This window comes from Patella vulgata, chromosome 4, assembly GCF_932274485.2.
Source record: "Patella vulgata chromosome 4, xgPatVulg1.2, whole genome shotgun sequence".
In the NCBI taxonomy this organism is placed as follows: domain Eukaryota; kingdom Metazoa; phylum Mollusca; class Gastropoda; family Patellidae; genus Patella; species Patella vulgata.
In genome coordinates, this window is record NC_065882.2 from 79,303,319 (window position 1) to 79,330,189 (window position 26,871).

General features: G+C 34.1%; 1 protein-coding gene and 1 long non-coding RNA gene across 7 annotated transcripts in view; one reads left to right on the forward strand and one right to left on the reverse strand.

The window, feature by feature from the left end:
- The window catches only part of LOC126819345 (receptor-type tyrosine-protein phosphatase epsilon), a 41,240-nt gene extending 14,742 nt beyond the window's left edge, over window positions 1–26,498 (forward strand). For all 4 annotated transcript variants that reach the window (XM_050547329.2, XM_056100517.1, XM_050547328.2 and 1 more), the window contains 16 exons: window positions 77–273; window positions 921–1,008; window positions 1,650–1,726; window positions 2,377–2,416; window positions 2,616–2,713; window positions 3,969–4,091; window positions 5,040–5,191; window positions 5,361–5,496; window positions 5,989–6,138; window positions 6,229–6,328; window positions 6,531–6,598; window positions 6,891–7,022; window positions 7,731–7,862; window positions 22,690–22,844; window positions 23,045–23,180; window positions 23,846–26,498. In XM_050547329.2, the coding sequence (XP_050403286.1) occupies window positions 77–273; window positions 921–1,008; window positions 1,650–1,726; window positions 2,377–2,416; window positions 2,616–2,713; window positions 3,969–4,091; window positions 5,040–5,191; window positions 5,361–5,496; window positions 5,989–6,138; window positions 6,229–6,328; window positions 6,531–6,598; window positions 6,891–7,022; window positions 7,731–7,862; window positions 22,690–22,844; window positions 23,045–23,180; window positions 23,846–23,920 (1,859 nt within the window). In that variant the 3' untranslated portion in view covers window positions 23,921–26,498. The remainder of the gene's footprint in view (window positions 1–76; window positions 274–920; window positions 1,009–1,649; window positions 1,727–2,376; window positions 2,417–2,615; window positions 2,714–3,968; window positions 4,092–5,039; window positions 5,192–5,360; window positions 5,497–5,988; window positions 6,139–6,228; window positions 6,329–6,530; window positions 6,599–6,890; window positions 7,023–7,730; window positions 7,863–22,689; window positions 22,845–23,044; window positions 23,181–23,845) is intronic.
- LOC126819388 (uncharacterized) lies at window positions 10,295–15,419 on the reverse strand. Of its 3 annotated transcripts, XR_007679593.2 has the most exons (6): window positions 14,381–14,473; window positions 13,994–14,067; window positions 12,573–13,758; window positions 11,888–12,011; window positions 11,540–11,627; window positions 10,295–10,580 (listed from the first exon to the last, which is right to left on the reverse strand). It is a non-coding gene; the product is annotated as an uncharacterized LOC126819388 (long non-coding RNA). The 3 variants fall into 3 exon arrangements; XR_007679591.2 differs by lacking the exons at window positions 10,295–10,580; window positions 11,540–11,627; window positions 11,888–12,011; window positions 14,381–14,473 and adding an exon at window positions 15,304–15,419 and having other exon boundaries at window positions 12,036–13,758; XR_007679592.2 differs by lacking the exons at window positions 10,295–10,580; window positions 11,540–11,627; window positions 11,888–12,011 and having other exon boundaries at window positions 12,036–13,758.
- Window positions 26,499–26,871: the final 373 nt, after the last annotated feature.

Sequence of the window (26,871 nt, forward strand, 5' to 3'; positions counted from 1 at the left end):
ATTTTAATCATGTCTATTTATTATTTCCTTGGCATAGTTTACTGATTTATGTAAGCAAGCTATCCTCTGTTTATAGTGAAAGAGAAAACTAATAAGAGTGGTAATACATATATTAATCAGTTAAGATCTTCCAACAAACTAGAAGTTGATGAACAATCAACACAAGTTTATGAAAACGTTGATGAACCATCTGAATTATCTACACGTGTTACATTGACCGATCTGCTGCAATATATCAAGACCAGAAGAGAAGCACTTGAATCGGAATTTCAGGTAAGTTATTCGTGTATTCGGTGGTGGTGGGGGGAGGGGTTATTGCCGAATGGTTAGCGCGTACGCGTTGTATCATAAGGTCGTCATTGAGTCAACTGGCGTAGTTTCGATTCTGGTTGTACGTGTAGGGTCGCCTATTCAACCTCGTGGCTTTTTCCCGGATCCTGTGGTTTCATCCCACTGCTAAGGGCCCTTACGCGCAAGCGAATTATTGGAGTGACATTGAGCCATATGTTAGTCCCGAAATGACTATACGTGTATTCACCAGACTTACAAAACACGTTGAAGTACATATTTCTGAAACAATGTTAGTTTATCATGTAGAGTTACATACTTATAAAAAAGTAGAATTATGTCATATTTACACTGCCTTTGTCTTGATTAGTGGATCTAAAAGTACACAGAATCAGATTCGCCTGGACGATTGACAAGAAAAGTGCGCTCTTGTGTGCTTCGAAAATCTTTAGCCCAGTTCAAAATCGTAGAAGACTACATTAGACAAAACAGTTATAACTATGTAAATGAAAATGTTTATGTTTGTATCAATGACTGGAAGTTCTGTGTTGACTGCATATTACAGCCCATTTTACCCATTGACTTTGTATGAAATCTGCGTGTATCATGATCAATACCCATTTCCTTTTCAGAGTCTTCCAAGTGGACTATGTTCAGCATATGATTATTGTATGAATTCTGTTAATAAACCTAAAAATAGATATAAAAACATATGTGCTTGTAAGTTTCTTTGATTAATAATTTGATTGTGTAGCATTGTTTACCCGTTGACAATATATTTATGTAATTTATTACAGGTGACAATTCGCAAGTTGAATTAAAAACGTGTATTATATAGAGAATCTCCTACCAGTCTTTTTTGATATCAAAAAATATCAACACAAGTTGATAAAGTAACAAAAAACGAGGCTCTGCCGATTTTTTTTTACTTCTTCAACGAGTGTTGATATTTTTTGATATAAAAAAGACGAGTAGGAGATTTTATTTATCACCCAATCCCTTCTTACATGCACAGATAGATAAATATAATTCTTTGCTGTAGATTTCACTTTGACTGAACATAACGGCGTAGTGATACATCATTTTTTTGACAGCAATTCAACCATTGCAAAATCCTTTATATTGACCCAGTGTTTCCATCAAGGTCAATTGAATAACAATAGTTCATTTTTAATTTAAAAAAAGTTACTTTTAATAAGAAATGAACTGTTCTTTGAAAATAAAAAAAAGTAGTTCCTTTTCAACTGACCAATCAAATTCGTGTAAAGCGATATCTCCTTAGCAGTAGATTATGAAATATATCACACAAGCGATATCTACTGTAGAATGTATTATTGGGTTATAAATATAATTTATTACAGTTAATCATTCAAGAGTTAAACTGGATATAGAAAACGATGACCCTAATTCTGATTACATCAACGCATGTTACATAACTGTAAGTTGTTAGATTTTTCCAAAGTCGTGGGATTTACAGTGGGCGCGAAAATTGAGCTTGGCTACTTTAATATAAGTAGTAAATAGCTCGTGTCTGTTTCAGTTTATATATTAAATAATAAGATCGAAATTGTCTTCTACGTAAAACGCATCACAAGGCCAGTAAATTCCTGTTATATCAGCTAAGTCTTAAGGCATTCAGTTTATTGGTACACTGTTTAAGGTCAACGTTTATATCTCGGAAACAGTTTTTACGATCCCGTCTTTATATGGGTACCAATCAACTAATATAGTACTTCCATTATCCCCGGGATCAGTCACTGACGCATTCAGTGTCATGGGCTTTTAAATTTCCCTAGACATCAGTTTAATAGACATCATATTTGACGCCACCAAGACAACACGACACCATGGTGATACCTCACCAGTCTGAGCAGTTGTAAGTTATATTTCATTAAGATCTACCACAACATTATGACGTTACTGTTGGTTCTTGTATTGCTTTTCTGGATGTGATATCAACATATCTTTCAATCTCTATGGACCCGGGATTATATTTGTAAAACGGCAGCTTAAAAAAAGCCGGACCGCTAAAGTATTGATAGTCAGTATCAGTAATTTAAATAATATATTGCTTTCTGTTATACACAGGGATATGCCAACACCGAAAACAAATATATTGCTTCACAAGGTGAGAATATTTTCATTTAATGTTAAAGTTTATGGGAGGCTTTGGGGTATCCAGTTTGTTATACGTAACATCACAAATCATCACTAAGACATCAATGGGCAAGGTAACACATAGGAAAGGCTATTAACTGTGCGGTTTTCGCGTGTATTATTTTATATTGTATAATTTCATGCACATCTACTTTGATCCTATTTCTTAGGTCCAGTTGATGTTATTATTAAAGAGTTTTTGCGATTATTGTGGGTTTCACAGACCGGAAAGATTGTTATGTTGACCAACTTGGTGGAAATGGGAAAAGTACGTGTATAACTATCACAATTTAAAACATTCTGTAGTTCATTATCACATCATGTAATTTCACTTTCTGTTTCAATTATCAGTATATCCTTTTTAAAGACTTATTGTCCTGTATGTATTAATATATTTCTAAAGGTTTCGATTGGGCAACATTACCTCTAAAACCTCTGGGTGTTGGATGGCCGAATTGTTAGTGGCGTGGTTTCGATTCCCCGGTGTGGCAGGGATTAGGGTCGCCTGTCCAATCTCGTGGGTTTTCTTCCTGTCCCCCGGTTTCCGCTCACTGCTAAAAACCCCTGCTAATGCGAATTGTTGAAATAAAATTGAACCATATGTTAGTTCCGAAAAGAACTAGTTTGTGTCGAGTACACGTTAAACTCTCTCTCTCTCTCTCTCTCTCTCTCTCTCTCTCTCTTTCTCTCTCCCTCTCCCAGTCAAGGAGGCAATGTATGCTCACTATTTACTATTTCCATCACTATTGACGCGTAGCTGACTTTCATCCATCAGGACATTCTGCTTTTGTAAAGGTGTTTTTTTGTCATTAAATGTGAAATAATATCATGTGTATCCTAATATGTTGTCAAAGTACGAATTCCAGTGAACGAATTTAACCCGAGAATAATTACATTGCATATTAAATGAAATGTAGCCAAGTAACTCAAAGTTTGGATGATATATTTTAACCGAAACGATACTTGGGACCGCGTGCATGAAAATAACGAAATCAGACAGAGACATTACTATTATCACAACTTTTGAAATTTAAGCTCATGTTTAGTTTACTTTTGTTTCAGCAATCTCGGTTTTAAAAGTTTGTCGTAATTCTTGAAGCCAATATAAAATGGTTTGGCATAATATATATGTAAAGACACATCCACTTCGTGGGTAGAGATTTTAGGAACTCTCCATATCAAGTATCATGAACCCAGAAACGTTGCATATGAATATCAGATAGCGAAATCGTGAATGACAACAACCGACCGAATCGTAGAAACAAAACCAAATTATATTAGTGTTACGATTTCGCTATAGTTATAGATGGTATTGGTGACCATAAAGGTGTTTTCTTAATTCTAGAGTTATTCTAGAATGTATCACATCACATTTGAGTTTTTAAACACAGTTCGTCCACAGGAAGTGGGGACATTTCCACTTTTTATCCAGGCTACTCCACTTTAATCCCTTGCACATGATCTGCATAATAATTGCTAATACTATTACCATACAAATGGGTAATAATAATGTAATTTTCCAGAAAAAATGTTTTAAGTATTGGCCGGACAGTGGTGAGGAAATGAAGTTTGGTCAAATTTCCATGACATTGGTCAATGAAGATAACTTTTCTCACTTCACAATTAGAACACTGAAAATCACAAAAGTAAGTTTTCTATTCGATAAAAATATGTATATCTACCCTGGACTATAATATTAAGTGCAGGAGGCTCATATCTGTGTGTGGGGGTAGGTGGGAGGGGACACGGTGGCTAAGTGGGTAGAGCGCTGGCTCGCTAGTCTTGGAATCGCGTGCAATGGCCGAGTATTTTACGACTTAGTTTTCTTCTGTCAGTGGTTCAGGAAGGAGGTCTAGTCGCTGGGATGGGACGTTAAAACGAGGTCCCATTTATATATTGACGTGCACGTAAAAGATCCCTTGGTAGTTGGAGTAGGCCGTAGTGCCGCTGTACGAGCAAAGTTTCCCTCGTGGCACACCGTATGGCGTACAGCCGTCTTCACTAGCCCAGTCGGAGCAGAACATTAAGACTTAAATCCCATTTAATTCCATTTCTATCTGTGTAGTTTCTATCAAATTATACCCGGACAGACAGCGCTGGGCTTTCTTGACAGAACGGTCGTTCGTTGGTCGCACACAACAGTATTAATGAATTATGAAACTGAAATAATGTATTTTGCAAAGATTTTCACAAATCTAAATTTCGAATTACATTTTCACATTTGTTTCGTTTACAAGACACGCCCAAAACCTTAAGCAACCAAAATACTGTTGTTTTGGTTTGGTATATTTACCTGCCCGTAGCATCGTTTAATAAAATGTAAGGTATTCAAATATATTGGCATCACTACAAAAATGACAGTCGACATATTTATCAATGCCTAGTATATATTATGTTATGGAATGGTTTCACCAATAGTTCCATATAGATTTTCAGGACGAATGTGGATCTAGAACAATTAAACATTGCCAGTATACATAGTGCCCTAATAAAGCTGTTCCTAATACCATTCGTTTGCTCTTCGGACATATTTCTTAATGCATAACATTATGTTATGGAATGGTTTCATCAAATAAATCTATGTACATTTCTAGGATGAATGTGGATCTAGGACCATTAAACAGTACCATTATACATCATGGCCTGATAAAGGTGTTCCTACTGATGTTGCATCATTGGTTGAATTTAGAAGTAAAGTCATTAAAGCCGTATCACCCCATCCTGGACCAATGGTGGTACACTGCAGGTAGGTAAACCTATTGTTGACAAGTCCTGATATTTTAAATCTTGTAGCTTAGTTATTTGAATTAAGTGTTGATAATGGAGCTCATAGTTATCACCGTAGTTATGTGCTGATAATAACCATCATATGTCCATCATACAATGAATAGTCGACGAAACTTTATATTTTGCAGTGCTGGTATTGGACGAACGGGAACTTTTTTAGGTTTAGATTATCTGATAGAAGAAGCTAGAGCAGAAGGTTCTGTAGATATCTATGAATGTGTTAAACAGATGAGATATGAACGAGTTAACATGGTCCAGAATTGGGTATGATTATTTAATTTATACATTACCATTATATATAGAATCCACAATAATATATTTTATTTTTTAAAATGGGTATTAAGTAAGATTAGATAAAGCGCTGAAAGTTCTCGCTATAATAGTTAAGAAATAGATAATGAAAACAGAAATGCCGTAAATTTCAGCCAAATGGATTCACTCTGAAACAAGATATTAACGATTCAATTTTCGGCTAGCCTAGATCATCATTACTAACGTTGGTTCTATAATTATCCATCGATTATACATTTTACTTTGGAATTATCCATCACAAAATGTATTCAAATCCACTAAGATCACAGGCTAACAATGGCGTTGAGGGTTGATTATGTCCTGAATAAGTTAATTAATGTCCAATTAATATTTTAGATAACATTTCAGGCATAAAATATGACCTGCAATAGGCAGATTTAGCTCTTGCATAATGCATGTTTAAGTATTTCTAACAAAATCAGTTATCTTTTTCAAATAATTCAGGAACAATATGCATTTCTACATGATGCTTTAGCTACATGGTATATCGCGGGAGATATAACGTTTCCTGTGACGTCATATCAACAAGACTATCAGACGTTACTAAAGGTCAATAGTTCGTCTGATAAATCACAGCTTCAAGAACGATTTGAGGTAAGTGTTCATTTGGACTTATGAATACACTAATTGTATTTTAATATATGGAGCTGTTTTATTTACTCTTAATATGACATTCTTTTTCAGATGCTTAGTGATGTGTGTCCACCACAAGAAGAAACTGATTGTTCGGTAGCTTTATCAGAAGAAAACCAAAATAAGAACAGAGATCTGTCAATACTAGCATGTTAGTAGTTTTCTTAGGTTTTTTTTCCAAAATTTATTTTCTGTGGTCTTACACAATTGACTTAATTCTGACGTTTGGGTGCTATTGGGTGGTAGGGCCTATTGGGTAAATCGTCCCACCGTATTTCTAGTACTTCCTTTGGGAAAATAATTTACTTGTATACTATAAAATGATATTTATATGTACATATTCTTTATTTTAGCGGATAAAACTCGAATATTTTTATTAAATCCAAATACGACAGATTATATCAATGCTGTGTTTATATCGGTAAGACAAGAATATTAACTGAAGATTAGAAGTAAACGATAAATAATCATAAAAGTTAATCATTCTCTACAAAAATAAATATATAAATAAGTATCACAAAATAAAATAGAAGGTTAGGAGTGAAAGACAAATAATATATTTTCCCTAAAAAGCTAAAAACAAAACACGAAGATATTATTAGGTTGTTTTTTTTAAAAAAAATGTTTGTACTTTTGATTAATGTCAATCACCTTTAGTTCTAATAAACTACTGGACATTCTTTCAATTTTACACGATTGTCTTATATTTACAGAGCTACAAAAAGAAAGATGCTTACATATTGACCCAGACACCCTTACCAAATACAGTGATAGATTTCTGGACGATGGTTGTAGATCAAGACGTTACTACAATAGTTAATATGGATATTACAGAAACAGGAAAGGTAAAATTTGTAATACGTATTCTTTAATGCAATTTCAAAATCTTATTTAACCTGCTTCATTCAAAAAAAAAAATGAATTGAATCATGCCAGAGTCAAATTTGTATTGCACCCTCTTGAAGATACATTATGGGAATAAGATAAAGAACTGGCAGTTCTCACTACAATAGTTAAAAACTAGTTACTGTAAAGGCAATTTGCTGAACATTTTAGTCAAATTGATCTACTATGAACCGAGAATTAAGCGATTGAAATTTCGGCCTAGCCTCCATCAACATTACTAAAGTCTGTACGATATAAAAAATAGTCTCAATCATCCAGTTCATGATTAAATTATGAATGGAAGTCGAGCGGCAAATGGGATCATAATCCAGTAAATATAGCAGTCTAGCGATGCCATCGAGAGTTGATTATATGGTCTAGATAAGTTAATTAATGCCTAATTAATAATTTAGATAACATTTCAGGCCTAAAGAAAGACCTGCAATTGGCAGATTTATCTCTTGCATATTGTATGTTCAAACGAGGCTTAAATGAGTTTGCGGGATATAATATAGCCATATAGGCGATATAGGCACCGCTGTGAATCAGTAACGTAATTACGTATTAAGTCAAAAAATACGAAGGTACAACACAAGTGTGTTTCTCCTTTTAAAACTTGTTTGTATTCTAGATACAACACAAGGTATATATTTGTACTTTATATACAGGATATTGGACAATATATACCAGCAACTGATGAACTGAGATGTGGACCATATAATATTATCAAACAACATGAAACAGAACATGAGAATGGTATTTATTCAGTCGTTACCTGTTTAATTAACAGTGAAGTAGATGTAAGTAGGGACTTTCACTTTTAATTTAATCCCTATTCATCATATTTATTTATTGGTGTGTTATATTTTAGATAGTTGCTAGGTTGTAAATACTTCAAGGGACATTTCAATTTTATTATTTTCAATCCTTTTCTGTGTCCATCTCAATGTTAGTCAAACGAGTATTCTAAGAAATTGGACTAACACATGAAATTGTATTAACCATATTGTTGATTGTGTTATTTTAGCCCGGCTTCAGCTGTTCTCCACATTTAATTGGGCTGTGCGCTCCCCACCGCGTGCTAACGGTACAAAATGCACCAATCTCATATGAGACCACTGATCTCATGTCCAGCCCATTTTCTATAGGAGGCAGTCCACCATTGTCGTCGATGTGGTCTTTATTATCATTTATTTTCACTGTACGAGTTTCCATCTTGTCGCCAAATGTTCATTCAGCTGAACACTTTCCAGCAGAAACGAATATATCTTACTCCAAAGCGTGTATGGAGATGACTGTGGAAATTGTTGAGATACACACGTTTGTAATATCATACTACTAAACATGTAATTATCTGCCGTACATATCACTGAACCAAACCCTTTATCTTTCCACCTATAAACTACACTGAAAAAAAACTTGTGTTGAAACAACACAAACTTGTGTTGTTTTCAACACAAGTATGGTGTCTCTATTTAACAACACAAACTTGTGTTGAAACAACACAAAACTTGTGTTAAATGTTGAAACAACACAAAACTTGTGTTAAAATTTATCAAACAACACAAACTTGTGTTGAAACTTGTGTGAAAATCTACACAATACTTGTGTTGAAATTTTTGAAACTTGTGTTGAAATTTTTGAAACTTGTGTTAAAATTTCTGAAACTTGTGTTGAAATTTCTGAAACTTGTGTGGTTTCATACAAACTTGTGTATAACCATCCACAAAAACTTGTGTTGTGTTTTTCCCCAATTTATATACAGTATAGCAACCTTTTTATGCAGGACCCATCTCTTTGCTCTGTTAGACCTGTAAAGTTTGATAAAAGAAGGAAACAAAATTTGTTTTTGTTTTTGTAAGATTATTATTTATTCATAAAATCATTGGAAAAAGTAAATTAATACATCAAAACTAAATAGATATTTGAAATGTTAACAGAAAAACAGAGAATTCTAATACTAATTATATTGTGTTATATATAATGACCCCCCCCCCCCCACACACACACACACACACCCCACTTTACCCATCACAAAATATAACATAGCTATTTAAATTGTTCTTAACCCCACACACTTTACCTATCACAAAATATAAAATAGCTATATAAATTGTTCTTTACCCCAAAACAAGAACTGAGAATATAAAGATATGTACACAGTATCCCTACCCCATACTCCAAAATATATAATTCAAATAATATCTAAATTTAATAACATCCAAACCAAGCACTAAGATTAATTATGCACTAAATTGAAACAATTTCAAAAACTGAAAAGTGCTACAAAATCACACTACAAGTGATTTGTGAGACATATAGAAATAACTAATATACACAGAAAACTAACAAAAGAAAAATGCACTATTTTGCAGGAGTAATAAAATGATGTAAAACCTTTTCCTCATTAAAAAAACCCAAACAAAATGAATATTTTGTAAATAAAAGAAGCAAAGCATCAAGATTACAGGATTGAAATAAAAAAATATCATATGTACAAAAAATTTATATACAATCACAAGTCATAAGCCACAGTGGTTCAGTGAGTATAAGGTGTTGGCCGAGAAATTTCAACTGGATTTTCCGGCATAGTTCCCACTTGTCAGTAGTCTTGGATATGGCAAGGGATAATTGGGTACAAGCCCGGAATCGAAAGAGAGAGAGAGAGAGAGAAATGGGGTTTAACGTCCACTTGACACAAACTAGGTCATTTCGGGATTAACATATGGTTTAATTTTATTTCAATAATTCGTTGCGCATAGGGGTCTTTAACAGTGGGAGGAAACCGTAGGTCCCGTAGAAAACCCACAAGATTGGACAGGCGACCCTACTCCTTGTCACGTACAACCGGGGATTCGAAACCACGCCAGTTGACTCAATGACAGGCTGTATGATACCGCACGCACATGCTTACCATTCGGCCATCCACCACCCCCTCCCCCATTCCCGGAATCGAAACCATCCCCACTGCGTTCACTTAGAAGAAGCCTTGACAATTGAATTATTTGACTCAATGACAGACTTCCCGATCAAATGTGTGCGTGTTAATCATTGCCCCCCCCCCCCGGGTTCCCGTTAAAGAACCCTTGACAGTTGAAATATTTGATATAAGAGTAGGGTGTAGGGCAGAATCACTCTAAGAACACAGAAAAGTAGGATACTAAACCGTATTTCATTTCATAAGCAAGGGAAAGTCACCTTTATGTAGGTCAAGGTTTTTTGTAATTCTGGGTGTATTTGATCTACATTTGGTTTCTAGTAATGCCTATTAAATACTTTATGATTTCTGACCAAATTCTAAGTGATTTATATGCCACTTTACTTGCTATATTATACATACATTTCTGAAGAGAATTAAAATCTAATTGTGTTTTGGAAGAAAATTTAACATTAATAACAAAAAATAAATATTTAAAAATTGGGTCAAATGCATTCTTTCCCAGAAGTATAAAATAAATTGATGCTTGGGTTTTCCTGTTGTTATCATACAGCAAATACTCTTTCAATGGTGTTCCAGCCTACAAAAATAAAAAGTAGGAGATAAGAATACTTTCTATGGTTCACAACGTTTAAATAAACATTTTATTTTTGCCACATCGAGACCGAGTCTCTATTTGGTTTCAACTTTGCGTAATGTCTAATTATTTTTGGACCCATTCTTATTTTATTTCCATTGACAACAAATTGGATATTACCCTTTAAAATCTACTGAAATCTATTTGAAAGTAAAATACTGTCCATCATTATTTTACTGCTATTTACTGTAAAAATACACATACATGTAGGGCCTATCGCAACTTGAAGGAAATCAATGGATGTGATTGGCAAAAATCAAGCATGCCAAGTACTTGAAACAGCAGAGTCCTAGGCATTGCCCCAAGAAGAATAACTAGATTACCAAGCAAGTGTATAGAAGTACTTCCTGATTAAAAATACAAATATATATGTTACTTACATTTTGCGTGTTTTCCCCTTGTCAGTGATACAGGACGGAGGACCTGACAAGGACAGCTGTCTAGTCGTTCGGATGGGACGAAAAACCGAGGTCCCGTGTACACATTGGCGTGCACATAAAAGATTCCTTGGCAATTGGAATTCGATATAAGAGTAGGCTGTAGCGCTGCTGCCCGGGCAAAATTCCCTTCATAGCACACTGTATGGCGTATGCCCGTCTTCATTAGCCCAATTTATGAGCAAAACAGTAGGATGTTAAACCCCATTTCATTTCATTTTCAAAATTATAAAATAATTTGATGGCTTAATATTCAAAAGGTACAGTCCTTCATGTTTATAAAATTGTACGGGAGCCATAAAAAGCTCCTGATACCTTGAATATATGCAGTTTAAAAGTAAACAAAAATCTCAATATTTAGGAGAGAGAGAGAGAAATGGGGTTTAACGTCCATCCACCCCCCCCCCCCCACCAAGTGTATAGAACCAGTTCCTGATTTAAAAAGCAAATATGCATGGTACTTACATAGTCTTTGTCTGATAAGCAAGATCTGTGAGAAAACGTCTCCACAATATCAATAGCCCTTTCCAACTTGATCTTCCGAGGTGGGTAACTGAAAAAAAAATGGCAATGTATTAGTTGGCTTAAATTGACTAGACAGTTTTGATTAATTAAAAAAAATGTTACTTTAATTACATTTGTTTTGTTTCATGTGTTGGTTTGCTTTGCCACAGATGAGACAGTGATATCTACATATAACTAAGATTCTGTCTCTGCTCATACATGACGTGTACAGTTTTACTATACTAAACTGAATTTTAGATTTCAAAATAGCATAACAATCTTTTCTATTAGAATTGAATAGTTACCCACCAAGAAAAAGCTGCTCTATCATCAATTTTTCCAGCCATTTCTTCTTCCTTTTTTTCTTTTATAATTTCTTTTGTTATTACATGATCTTTTTCTGGGTGATTTGCATATACATCCAATATTGAAACTGCAAAAATAAATACATGATATGTAATTTACGATTAAAGCTACCTTACCATATATACAAACTGTGTGATATGAAATTGAAACTAATGTATCTATATGTATCAAAAGTTTTAATCCCAAGGAACTACCAAGCCGTAAAAGTCTATCTTAATAATCCTTGTTTGTCACATGGTTTCACTGTCGCAGTAATTAGAAGACGGCCATGGTGACTGAGTAAATTAGGTGCTGGCACACTAGCATGGAGGCCACAGGTTATCTCTTGGGGTTGACCGAGAAAGCTCATCTTGATTTTGCAGAGTGGTTTCCCCTGAGATCCAATGTACACATTGGCGTACACATAAAAGTTCTCTTGGCAGTTTGAATTCGGTATGAGAGTAGGCCATAGTGTCGCTGCCCAGACAAACATTTTCACTTAGCACAATGCATTAGACCAGTCGGAGCTGACCAGTAGGACGTTGTCTTTAAACCCCATTTCATTTCAGGTAATCTAGTATTTTTCTAGTAAGATTGAAGTCTCTCTACTTTCTTTATATGTAAATATCATATTTGAAATAAGTCATACTTTTATTCGATATGGGGTGGGGCTGGGGGGAATGGTCTAGTAGGTAATGCATGCGCATGAAATCACAGGGTCTGTCATTGTGTTAAGTGGCATGGTTTCAATTTCAAGGAGTAGAGTCGCCTGTCCAATCTCTTGAGTTTTTTCGCTGGGTCATTCGGTTTCCTCCGTTTTCTAAATACAATTCAATATAAATCAAACACGAAAATACTTTAAAACAGTAATCATGATGTAATATTAGACTTTTTAACACTTTCATCGAAAACCACACAGTTTTTCTCTGTTAACGTAGTTTCAAGTGCCAAATTGTGGTCAAATCTAAAATGTTGAAACATGCAGTGCCTATCAATTTTAAAATATCTCCTATATAGCTGTATTTCCATAGGATAAGTAAGTTGAAATAATCTGATTATGTAACACTACAACAGCTTTTTCATCCCTACCCCCCAGTTTGGAATCTGATAATTTAAAAGCACATGAATTTTGAATTCCACAGAACATTTTTATTTTTGAACATAAATGCATTCTTCAAAAAGATGAGATGAATTCAATATAAATCAAACACGAAAATACTTTAAAACAGTAATCATGATGCAATATTAGACTTTTAACACTTTCATCGAAAACCACACAGTTTTTCTCTGTTAACATAGTTTCAAGTGCCAGATTGTGGTCAAATCTAAAATGTTGAAACATGCAGTGCCTATGAATTTCAAAATATCTCCTATATAGCTGTATTTCCACAGGATAAGTAAGTTGAAATAATCTGATTATGTAACACTACAACAGTTTTTTCATCCCCACCCCCCCGGTATGGAATCTGATACATTGCTGACCAATCATAGGTCGCCCCGTTCACTCGGGCCTGTCAAATGATTTACAATGGCGATGGTGCCTACAACTTTCCTGACCAAGAGATATGCACAACCGTCGATCAACACACAAGCCATTAATGATATCTTCCAATATGAGAGGCCATGATAAACACACAAGCGTCCTTTTCAAGCTCGGAAATTAAGTCATCACCAAAAAGCAAAGTTTACAGAGGTCCTCGGGGCTGGAACCCAAACTGATTACGATTTGCCCTCCACTTCCACCACAGGTGTCATAGAGATCAGGGATGAAATTGATATGCATCATCGTTCTCCTAAAGCCAGTCCAGGAAGAGATCAGGTTTTGAGATGTAGACCTGAAATGTTAAATTTGGATGAGAATGAGAATTCTGGGGCGAATACTATCCAGGGAAATGGTCATTGACATCCAGAAAATGGCCAAAATGTGAAATTCTGTCATTCAGTTAAATGTCAAGGGGAGAAGACAGGCCTGTGCAGTACCAAATTTCCAGCCCATTACTATTCGTCAGCAGAAGTGGGGATGAGGTTGGATGTACTTCTTAAAGTGTATGAAATGCACATTTATCTCACCTGTTTTGCTTCTTTTTTTTTTAATACTTGTGTTGAGGTCAATCATTCCACTCTATGAAACATTGCCCTGGCACCTGAAATGATAGGAGGCTGGGGATAAATATGCAATAAAAAACAGTGAGAAAATAAGAAAAAAATATGGTTTCAACTGGAAATAGAAATAAACCTCTTTATTTCTCGCGAACAGCCCGTCACTGGCCCTCCAAAAAGAAACCAGTTAACAATCAGTAAAAAAGTAAACCTTGAGTGTCACATAAGTCTAAGCCAATCTCAAAGGTAGATGCCATGTTTTGAGGTTCGGTCTAAATATTAAGGCCAATCATGGCTATTTTGATACCAAATAGTCAAAAAACTTACTGCTGGGCAATAAAAAAGCAGTATTCTTACCATTTCTGACACTTTCCATTCAAAACTTCAGGAAATAAGCCGTTGAAAAAATATCAACATCCCGAGTCGGCCATGCTTCTTTATATCATCAGGGGTCAGACTAGCAATTATTTGCCCATTGACTTCAATGTTAAATGACTGTAACATCACAGGCTGTAGCTGTTTGCTCAACATTCCGTTGGTTCCAATCTTTATAGGCACAATGGGGACAACATTTGGCAATCTCCTTATCATAATTTTGTAGGGGGGTTGACCGTTTAGATTTTTTGCTACACGGATTTGAAGTTGACAGGGGTGAAAATCTCACTTCCGACACAATGATTGCTCTGCAGAAAGACACTTTACACCCCCTATCCCTCCGCTGTAATATCATCAGTATTACCCAAAACTGCTATGAAATTGCAAATTTGATCCCTTTTCTCCAATTCTAGACCAAAAAGTCAACCCAAAAATGCAGGAAGAGGGGAGAAAAAAATTAAGGGAAAAATTGTCTATTTATAACTCGCACTACATTCGACAATCATGAAATAAGGGGAAATAATTACTAGTCTTAGTCCTGACTCCTTTATTAGGGTTGTCTTTCTTGCTTTTATCTTCCATTTATTTACGTTTTTGTTGTCTCAGAGATGGACTATTATTTTAAAAAAAAGTTGAAAATCGTAAAGTTTAGGAAATGTTAATCATATAATGATGAAAAAAAAATAAGAGCATATGATAATAAAAATGTGTTTGAAATTGAAGGCTCTATAATTAGCCTATAATTAAGGTATCAGTATGGAACGGATCGTAATCGTACGGTATTCACTACGGTCAGACTGATATTTAGGAACGTAAAGTTATCAGTCTGGAACGGATCGTAATCGTGCGGTATTCACTAAGGTCATACTGATATTTAGGAACGTAAAGAAGACCATTTTACTAACCGTCTCCATTTTAAGAAAGAGCAGATATAAATATATGATTATATCGACAGAATCTCCACACGAATCTTTAATTTAGTAGAAGAAGAGCAAGTTGATCATTGTCGCCATATTTGACCCATTTCTCTATTGGTTGTATATGCATTAAGGCGTGGATCTAACCAACCCGAGTAGCTCACTATTGAGCCGAGTGATTTATGAAATGAAATTGGGGTTTAATGACCCGCATTCCTTCACTATTCAGGCTAATGAACACGAGGCGTTCAAGCCAGCTCTTTATTCACAGAGCCGCCTGGCTCCCCTGAGAGACTTTCACTGACAACTAGTCATTGTCGAGACTAATGATTTTTATCGCCGCTGTTGATCAATATATATATTAAATAATAGCCCGAATTTAAGTATACCAAAAGTTAAAGAGCCATTCAGATATGACTGCCAAAATTGTAATCAGCGCGCATGTTTTTTTAGGCTAAAGTCTAACCATAAAACTTAGTGTCCATACATAATAAATATTTTATTCCATTAATCAATTCCATTCCGCCATTGGTTTGTCTTAAACTCGTCATTTGTGTTCATGGGCATCAGGGTCGAGATGGCAACGTTATATGTTTTATTCGTCTAATTTACTATAAAACATCATTCGGTTTGCCTCACGGGTAAACGGCATATTAATAGCTTTATTCACTGAGATGGTTCCTTTACTTATAGTTTATTTTTCGAATTGCTGTTTGTATTTATTTAAATGGAAATATTTAGCACCTTCTTGTTAAACCGTTGAAAGATTTAAAGTTTGGATTAATTTTAAGAGAGTGTGGGTCAAAGATGCCGCTGGCAGAGTGTGTATAGGGTGTTAAAGTTTAAAAGTTATTCCCTACAAGGTGGTTCTACGGTTCTTACCATAGAATTCAGCTGTGAAATAACACAGTTTCTTTCATTATGTGTACAACAATAAAACTAGTTCAATTGCAAGTTGTCTTAACCACGGTGCTGTGATGTATGCATCTAAATGTTTCGACGACCCACCAATCAGTAGTTGCATGATGATTAAATTTATCGGACATGGAATGTGAAAATGCTTTGGAACTTTCAACTGTAACACGTTGCAATAATTACTCAATATAAGCCAAAAGGATCCGCCTTGTTCATTTATAGTCCGGCCCTGTCTTCAGTATTAAAATATAAAATTGAACACAAAGTATATTTTGTAATCCGTATTGTAGTAATGGCAATCACGGCTTGTGTTTTTTTGTTTTGTTTTTTGTTGTTTGTTTTTTTTGCAAAATATAAAATAATTACGATGTCGTTTAACACTCACAATAACATATTTGGTTACCGGCCATTCAGCCATTCACGTCGTACATGTGTCAAGTATACAGTCATATATACAAACGCCTAACTATAGAAGCCTACCATTCTTAATTTCTACTTTTCGCCACCAAAACACGAAAGTCGAAAAGTAGCAGTTACGACAAAATGTGAGGCGACAGCAACGCTATTCAAGCCAAAATCGACTCGAAAATAGGAAATCAAGAAATAATACACTGCGATAATAGCTACCCTCGTTTTTTTTCCTAATTTCTTATTTTCGACTTGCATTTTGGCTTGTATACCGTCTTGTTGACTTTCGACTTAGTCATATTTTTGTATTTATTGATGTCAGTAAGATGTTACTATGGAGAACGTAAATTTCAGATTATACATTCCAGACTTCGTAATTGTAAAAGTGCTCTAAACTTCCATAGATTTTTAATGCATATTTCACATAACCCGACATGCAGTTGTGGTCATACTCAAGAAGACAGCGACCATTATTTTCTGCACTGCCCAAATTATTCGTCTCAGCGTATCTCAACATTAAATACCCTCCCATTTAAATCCATAAATACAAAAGCGTTCCTATATGGCGATACCAACGAAAGTAACCCGTTCAACAAAGTGAGTTTTAGTAAAGTTCACAAGTATTTAAAACTAAACAAGCGCTTTGAATAGATAAGGTAATTGTCAGGCGACGATGATTGGTGTTAAATAGTGATGATGACGATGATGATGACCATGAAGATGATTTATTTATATATTTATTTATATACTAGAAGAATGCCCGGCTTCGCTCGGGGGTCATAACTCCGAAACCGGAAGTGGTAGACTAACGCCACCTGGCCTATGTTACTCCCCGGTCCGAGCTACCCCTATACCCCAAATTTCAGACTCGGAAATGACAACGTGAATGATGGATCAGTCGAACGACAGAGTGAATGACAGGAGTTTTCCAGTCGAATAATAAAGATAATGGCAACTCATAGCATATCTGTTTATAATATATTGCATATAAATGTTTATACACGTATTTGAAAAATACATTTAGGTCTACGTGTAATGTTGAATGTATAAATTCGGAAATGTTTTGATCTCTTGAACTGTATTATTTAAAATACACGATTAACGTATTAAATTGTAAATAATGAATCAAGCCAAGACATGTATTAAATGTTTTATTGAATTGGAATAGAAACTGAAAACAGATTAACACCCTGTGTGAGATATTTCATTCAAATATCGTGAAAGGGTTGGTAATAAAATTAAAATTGTCATTGTGTCATTTTAATAACATTGAATCGTCCTATTCTGTTACGTAGTCGTCTCAACATATTGTTGTCATGGGTTACTTCTGCTAAACAACTCAATAGAAACGAGTAAAGTATTATAAACGAAATTATGTCTAAAGAGTTCTTCATGACATGTATTGACTGTAAGACACAAAGCGTACAGGATCTAAGTGTGATGTTAAAGGTCAACACGCAAATATTGAAATTGGGTATGTTCGTGGATTGACTTATAGAATGTTGTTAATATTTCCATTTAAATAAATACAAAAAGCAATTCGAAAAATAAACTATAAGTAAAGGAACCATCTCAGTGAATAAAGCTATTAATATGCCGTTAACCCGTGAGGCAAACCGAATGATGTTTTATAGTAAATTAGACGAATAAAACATATAACGTTGCCATCTCGACCCTGATGCCCATGAACACAAATGACGAGTTTAAGACAAACCAATTGCGGAATGGAATTGATTAATGCAATATATATTTTATTATGTATTGACAATACTTTTCTGGTTAGATTTTAGCCTAAACACGACATGTGTGTTGGTGACAATTTTGGCAGTCATATCTGAATGACTCAAAAACTGTTTATATTTCTTTAACTTTTGGTATACCTAAATTTGGGCTATTATTTATGGTAGAAAGATATAATAAAATGACCTAAAGCTTTAAAACATATTTTTAAATATGTTGAGGCACCCTAAATTGAATTTGAAGCACCAGGGATAAATAAATAAAAATAGCTATAATGCATGATTTTATTGTAACTAGTGAACTGATAAATATTGTACAATTTATCTAAAGAGTACATTTATGAAAACGTGGTACTTTTCTGATATCTAGTTAAATTAACACTTACCCAGATCTTGGCATAAGCATGACTTAAAATGATCACGGCTAAAACACTTCCGTGCGAATCAAGAATTCTTTATGTAAGAATAGAGCTTTATAAGACCGTAAATGCACCACACATTATGTCTCCATAAGATGGTAGCTATAATCTTTCAATCCAATCCCCTAATTAAGTATACCCCCACCCAATCATAAAAAAATAATAACATAGCAAAACGGTGTTTAATTCTGATCATCTAAATTATCAAACGATATTCGCCGAAGTAGTAACTGAGAAGGGCGTGTTTTAAGATATACATAATGTATCTTACTATTTTTCGCTTATATAATTTGATTTTCAAATACAAACCATTAATACTTATCTTAGCATTAAAACAATCAACCATTTGTGGTTATATTGAAATCTGTAAAAGACGCATTCTTTTTGAATATATTTTTAAAAAATAATAAATGGAAAAAAACATATTATTAACGCTTTTTCAACAAGCAATTGTTATACTCTTAGTGATTTGTAGAGCGTCAAATCACAATGTTATTGTACTGTTTTAAATTGTAGATTTTATTCATTCATGTAAAACATTTATTACAATTTTATAATAAAATGTATAAAACACTGAGGTCGAGATTCAAATCACAAATCCATCCAAGCTAGGATACTGCAAATCCGAATATTTTTGTTTATAAAATATTTACTTTCCATTCAATAAATATTCCAGTCATCTAGTTTTGGATTTGGGGAAATTCATTCTCCTTTTCCCATATATACAGATTGCCGTATTATTTAATAATCAAACCAAACAGCATGTAATCAAAGAACGCTTGTATCCGCCATATGTAATATTGTCACGTGACATTGTTATGTTTTGTTTCGCTCGGGAAGCGTTTATTATACATAATAGAACTCCAGTGTAGTAAGCCATAACTATGAACAATATCATGTCCCAAATAAATAATAAAATTTGTAGACCTGCAATTGGTCACATGATGGTCCTAACATTATTTGTATGGCTCTATTTGTTGACAGCAAATACCGCTAATAATTATCTTGGATAAAATACCTCGTTTAGTAAACGAGGCAATTTTACCCAGCCTCGTTCTGAACAAAATACCTCGTTTCAAAAACAGGGCAATTTAAAAAAAAACACGTTTTGGAACTCCAGAGAAACGAGGTATTTTTTTTACCTCGTTACAACGAGGCAAAATCGGGTCAAAAATTTTGACACGTTTTTGCCTCGTTTGGACAGAAATGCCGAACGAGGCATTCTGAGGTTTATAGTGATACACCACTACGGGTTCTTCGTCGCAGAAGACACTAACGTCGGCATCGTCTGAGATGGAGGACTCCATAACCGGAACTGGCACATCGTATCGGGTTTCGGCTGTAAACGATTTTTCTACTTCCATAGGTTCAGTTGTTGGGACCTCCATAACTTCTTCTTGTTGTTCGTCCATATCTTCCGTCTGCTTATTAGATTTAAGGTTGTTTTTTTAAACATAAATTAGATTACAATTCAACTAACACAAAAGTGTAAAAAGATTTTTTTTCTAGTCTGTGCCCGCGTTTATATCTACTGTTGGCAAAATCGTTATAATATAAAAAAAATCATGAAACAAGAATCAAAATGGCCGCCAATCGGGTCTCCAACGCCAATCCAACCTCCCAAGATATAATTTCAAAACAGATTCTTACCTGCTGGTTCAAGTCGAACCGTTTCTGCTTTAATCATAATGTGATTCTGTAATGTAAGTATTTGAACAACATCGTAGCGCCGAACAACTAATGTTAATTAAGCATGATTTCAGAAAAAATGAACAGATTTGATAATAACATGCCGAAATTTTTTTCCTGACCGCGCCATATTATAAACATGAACTTCCGGTTTAAATTGTTGGAGTTTTTTTTAAGGAAACAAAATACTAATATTATACAGAGAAAAAATATCGATGCTAAATTACATACATGGTATTATTTTTTTTATATAAATATTCACAAACCTGCGGTCTTGTAATCTATGTGACCATTAGCTTACATTTGTCAAACATATCACTGCTCCAAAATCATTTCAGCACGTTGTTAAATGTTAAATTAATTGTGTGAAATCACTTCATTTAATGTCCGCTTCCACCGAGATGATATCGCAGACAAAATGTAGCCTATAGTACGTTGATTTTATCAACCAATCACATTCAATAACAGTTTTACTTATTTTCTTGTCAACGCATTTAGAGTCAATTGTTAAAATCACACCGGGCATGAGCGCTCAACAGGCCTTTGATCTACCAGTTTATTGGGCCCAACTTTATTTTAACTACAGACATCTTAACACCAATTAGCATTCAAGTCTGTCTGGCTATATTGTCTGAGTAAAAAATACCTTTCTCTTACTTGTGGACCCCCGGATTAAGACTTTGTATGGAGTTCAAATTTAAAAAAAAAAATATTTGTTGACGGTACACATTACTTGTGTTAATTATATGGAAAAAACACAAGATTTGTGTTAATGCATTAAAACGAACACAAGTTTGTGTTAATGCAATGCAAAACAACACATAACTTGTGTAGAATAATTTTCACACAAGTACTTGTGTTGAGATCCAACACAAGTTTTTTTTCAGTGTACTAATACCCCCTCCCTTCATCCCCATGTCACGTCAAGCTTTGCTCTTAGTAGGGTGACCCACCATAAATAAATATCTCCATATATCTCGACAATTACGCTACAATGCTTATATATATGCCAAGCCTCAAATCAGTTCCACACAATTATAGTCACTAAATAAACGATCATGTTGTACTTAATAAGCTATGGCCATTAATCACGTATAAATAATAGACTGAAAACTGGTTCCAAGAGTCGTCCATAACATCCAGACACTTTTGAGTAAAAGATAGGTTACGTGCCCTTGTTTTGAAATTAGTCTCGCTTAACCAGTCTATCGACCATTCTACGTCTGATTGACAGGTCGGGATAATCAAGACTACTTTTTTACGAAACATAACAGAAAGCTAGAACAAGAAATTGAATTTAGAAATAAGCACGTTAGGTAGCTCAACAATCGTTTTAAGAAGCTTGTAAAAGTAAAATGAAACTACTGCTAGTATCATGTTCTTGCCTAACCTGAGTGTTTCAGAGATATTATTTGTACTAAACCAAAAGATGCCGCTCTTAACGGTACAGTTAATGATAAAGCGATTTAAAAAATGAAACGAACGTAATTTCTAAATCTGCTGTAATAACCAAGAAGCTTAATTTTACTGCTATTCAAAATCGTCAACAATAAATTTTTTACGGCTGTAATAGTTGATAGATATGTAGAGAATTGCACGTGCCATGGCTATTTATAGTATCATACTGTCAGAAAGTTGGTCTCGGCACGGCGAATGTGCACGCTTCAGTGGTAGTCTCGAACTATCAGCGGTGGACTGTATTTCTGTGAGTACATGGGCCACCCTACTCTTAGTCCCTAGAACAACTCCACAACAAAATTGACCGTACAAAAGGGTAAAAGAGTTAGAGAGAGAGAACAACTATAAATGATAGAAACTATACGTTCGGGGTAATAATTGTGGTCTGCAACCAAAAATACTTTTCATGGCTATACAATATAACATTTAAGATAAAAATGTTAATTTTGGTGTATAAATGTCGAAATACGACAACAAATGAAGAAATAAGAATTATAGGGACTATGAGTTAAAAACTAAGAATTAAAAAGAACTAAGAACCGAAAACACTGAATAAAGAGCTGTTTGGTCTTCCATAGGATCAATAATTGTAAATCATTAATATAATGTAATGTTATACTAGCTCAAATAAATGTAACATAATTTTATGCCAATACGGCAGATTAGAGAACGGTTAATAATTGTAAATCATCAACATAAAGTATACATGCATGTCTGTAAATAATTTGTTTGTTTCAATCCATCAGGATAACCTACAACGAACAATCAAAATATATCAGTGTAATTTCTGGAATCCAAAGAAAGGGGTACCAACTTCTGCTGGGCCCATATTTACTCTCTTAGAAGATATAAAAGCATGGTCCCAAGAAAATGAAGATGGACGTATGATAGTTCATTGTCTGTAAGTTGGTTTACATTATTTTAATACTGACCTATAATAGTCCATTGTCTGTAAATTGGGTCAAATCACGTGTATTAATCATTGTGAACATGTTCAGCTTTGTTGTTAATTGTGATGCCTGGATTTTGAATGAAAGATGGCAAACGTATTAAGACAGGGGAAATTTTAAAATCCAGTTTTCATTTTGTCTGACTTTGTAGGAATGGTGTAGAGAAATCGGGTGTATTCTGTGTTCTAGCAGCTATATTAGAAAGATTAACTATAGAACAAGATGTCAGTATTTTACAGAATTTAGTTCAAATAAGAGTTTCTAGACCTCAGATTATAACATCTTTTGTAAGTATTATAAATCCAATCACGACATTACATGTTGTAAAGGTCCAGCTTGCCATTTCTTTAAGGTTAACCATATGCTGCTGTCGGTCCTGATAGGTAATCATAAGTTTTAGACCTTTAATAATTATAAGTAGCAAAAATAAATAAGATAAGTCATCATTAAACGTATGAGAGTTATTCATAAATTCTTTCAGTTGTAGCAACAATTCAATCAAGCCACACGTTAATGATTTGAACTGTGTTTCAAAATATGACTGTGGTATCTTTTTATGTGGTGTCCCTTTGTAAAGATTTGCGAATGATCCATCGGAGGTGGCAACAAGTCATGTATTAAATCACCAGCGTGCTTGAATAACCGTTATTAACAGCGATCAAGGCTGTAACAGTACTTTTATTCTAATCGATCAATTATAATTTAAAATACATATAGTCGATCACACTGTGTATTGGTTTCTATTGATATATTGTTTTATTAAACCAATAGATTATCCAACGGCATATTTTTTAAATTAAACCAGTACAGTTTGTCCTTTTACTTTGGTTTGTTCAATTGGGCATGATAATAAAAACTTATTTAATCATTTCTTCTGTATGATGATCACCCACATGGTCAATATACCTATATACTATATTTTATGTTGTAAATTATTATATGTAAATTTCAGGAGCAGTTAAAATTTTGTTTTGATGCGGTTGGTGAATATTTAGATGAGTTTGCTGTTTATGCCAATTCTTGTTAAAACTGTCCTCAATTCTCTTTTGTTTATATCAGTTATTTTTAACAAATTGTTTTGTTGTACTATCTGGTGACGGGGATCACGTACGTGGCTAAGTGGATAAGACGCTGGCTCGCTAGCCTGGAAGTCGGGTGGTCGATCCCTGCATTGACCGAGAAAGTTCATCCAGATTTTCCGGTTTTCCCTTGTCAGTGAGATTGAACGGAGGGCCTGACAAGGACAGCTGTCATAGTCGTTCGAATGGGACAAAAAACCGAGGTCCCGTGTACACATTGGCGTGCACGTAAAAGATCCCTTGGCAGTTGGAATTCGATATAAGAGTAGGCCGTAGCGCCGCTGCCCGGGCAAAATTTCCCTCATAGCACACTGTATGACGCATGCCCGTGTTCATTAGCCCAGGTTATTAGCAGAACAGTAGGACGTTAAACCCCATTTCATTTCATTTACTATATGGTGACCGTTTTGTTATTCATCGAATGTTATTGTTGTCACGAGAGTTGTTTTTGCTGGACCGGTCACTTCTTTTTTGGTCCGTAAAATTTATATCAGAGTGGTATTTCACCAAAGGATTGCGTACAGCCGTTTGCCCATGTTTTATTATCTAGTAATAGTATTTCTATATGTTATGTTAGTTTTAATTTATATCTCACTGTATTAACTATTTACTAATTGCATTCCTATTTTATGTTAGATTTAACTTATATACTATTTTGAAATTTATACCATGTCTATATCGTTATTAATTGATTTCCTATATTTGTTTTAATAATATTACTATAGGTTATACTACATTTAATTTATATACTATTTTAAAATTTATAACAGATCTATATTTTTAATAATTGTTTTCCTATACGTTATACTAGATCTAATTTAAATTATATTTCCTAATTTATACCATAACTGTATTTTTATCAATTGTTTCCCTATATTTGTATTAATAGCATTCCTATATTAATTGTTTTCCTTATGTTTTTAATAATAGTATTCCTATAATGTTATATGTTATATTTTTATGTTAATTGTTTTCCTTATGTTTTTAATAATAGTATTCCTATAATGTTATATGTTATATTTTTTTGTTAATTGTTTTCCTTATGTTTTTAATAATAGTATTCCTATAATGTTATATGTTATATTTTTATGTTAATTGTTTTCCTTATGTTTTTAATAATAGTATTCCTATAATGTTATATGATATATTTCTATATTAATTGTTTTCCTTATGTTTTTAATAATAGTATTCCTATAATTTGATATGTTATATTTCTATATTAATTGTTTTCCTTATTTTTTTTATTAAACATACATTATACAAGAGCTAAATCTGTCTATTCCAGGTCTTTCTTTAGGCCTGAAATGTTATCTAAATTATTAATTAGAATTAATTAACCTATCAAGACCATGGCATCGCTAGCTTGCGATCTTTAGTGGATTATGAGCCGATTTACTGCATACATTTCCTTCGCGATTTAACGATTAAATGGATAATCGATACTATACTGTTTTTCTTATTGACTTTAGTAATGATGATCGAGGCTAGGCTGAAATTTCAATCACTTGGTTCTCGGTTCATTTCAGCAAATTGCCTTTACATTATTTAGTTTGTAACTAGTATAGTGAGAACTGCCAACGCGTTATTGAATCTCCTATAATGTATTTTTAATAGTATTCCTATATATTATATTAGATTTAATTTATATTCTACTTTTTTGATAATAGTGTTCCTATATGTTATACTAGATTTAATGTATATTCTGTTTGCTAATCTTATATCATATTTATATCAAATAAAATATAAATTAAATCTTGTATATTTGATTACATGCTATTATACCATATACATGTATGCATTAATAACATAAATTTTCGTTGGGTTAAACTTTCCTCAACTCCCCCGTCCCTTCCTAACCTTTAGATATCTCCACAGAAGGATTTTGTTTGTCTTTCTTAAAATCTTTTCTCTAATGTTATCAAATTTGGTTATGTTATGATATTTATCTGCACAACCTGCAGTTCGAGTGATAGAAAGCATAATACTATCTGTACTACGAGCAGCAGTTAAAACGGATCAATCGTCATGGCTGTTCCTGTCACGCAAACGCCTTAAAGGCCCATAAGAATACTGTATAATTTCAAATTTAAATATATAACAGTCACAGGTATCTTTATTACCTGGTGAGAATTAGCAACCACGTTACCACTCTGCAGGCTTGAATTCCAGATGTGTAGGTATTCTACATTCATCACTTTTCGATTGTCAAATGCTGTCAAATGCTATTAAATTTTGATATTTCGAAAATCAAATTGATATTCAAATTTATGAGTCGATAGAAATGTTGCACAACATAGGGTTCAAGGTATAGCGGTTCATTAGATGTCGACCGTCTTGTTACAGAGTTACCGTTTCACTTGTAGAGCTTATCAACGCGATACAGCGAAGTTCTCGATGGGGTTTGTTCTTGTTTTTTTTTACGATTGCGTCACTTGGAGTATAGAAATTTAGAATTCGGAGGTGGGCTTGATCGCTACAGAAAAATGAACTACCAATAAAAATTCCAAATTCTCGGATAGAAAATTCTGAAGGTAATTTTGTATAGTTATCTTTCTTGTCACGTTCTACATTTAGAACTTTTCAATGCGATACGAGATATTTTGGCATATAGAGGAAACATAATCGATCTTTTGAACATATCGATCATGCATATGTTATCCAAGCATGTGCTTCATTCGTTTAGGACTTGCGCGCTGTATCATAAGATCTGTCATTGAGTCAACTGGCGTGGTTTAAATTCCTCGATTGTACGTGACAAGGAGTAGGTCGCCTGTCCAACTTCTTGAGTTTTCTCTGGTTCAACCAGTTGCCTCCCACTGCTAAAGACCCCTACGCGCAAGCGAATTATTGAAATAAAATTGAACCATGTGTTAGTCCCGAAATGACATTGTTTGTGTTG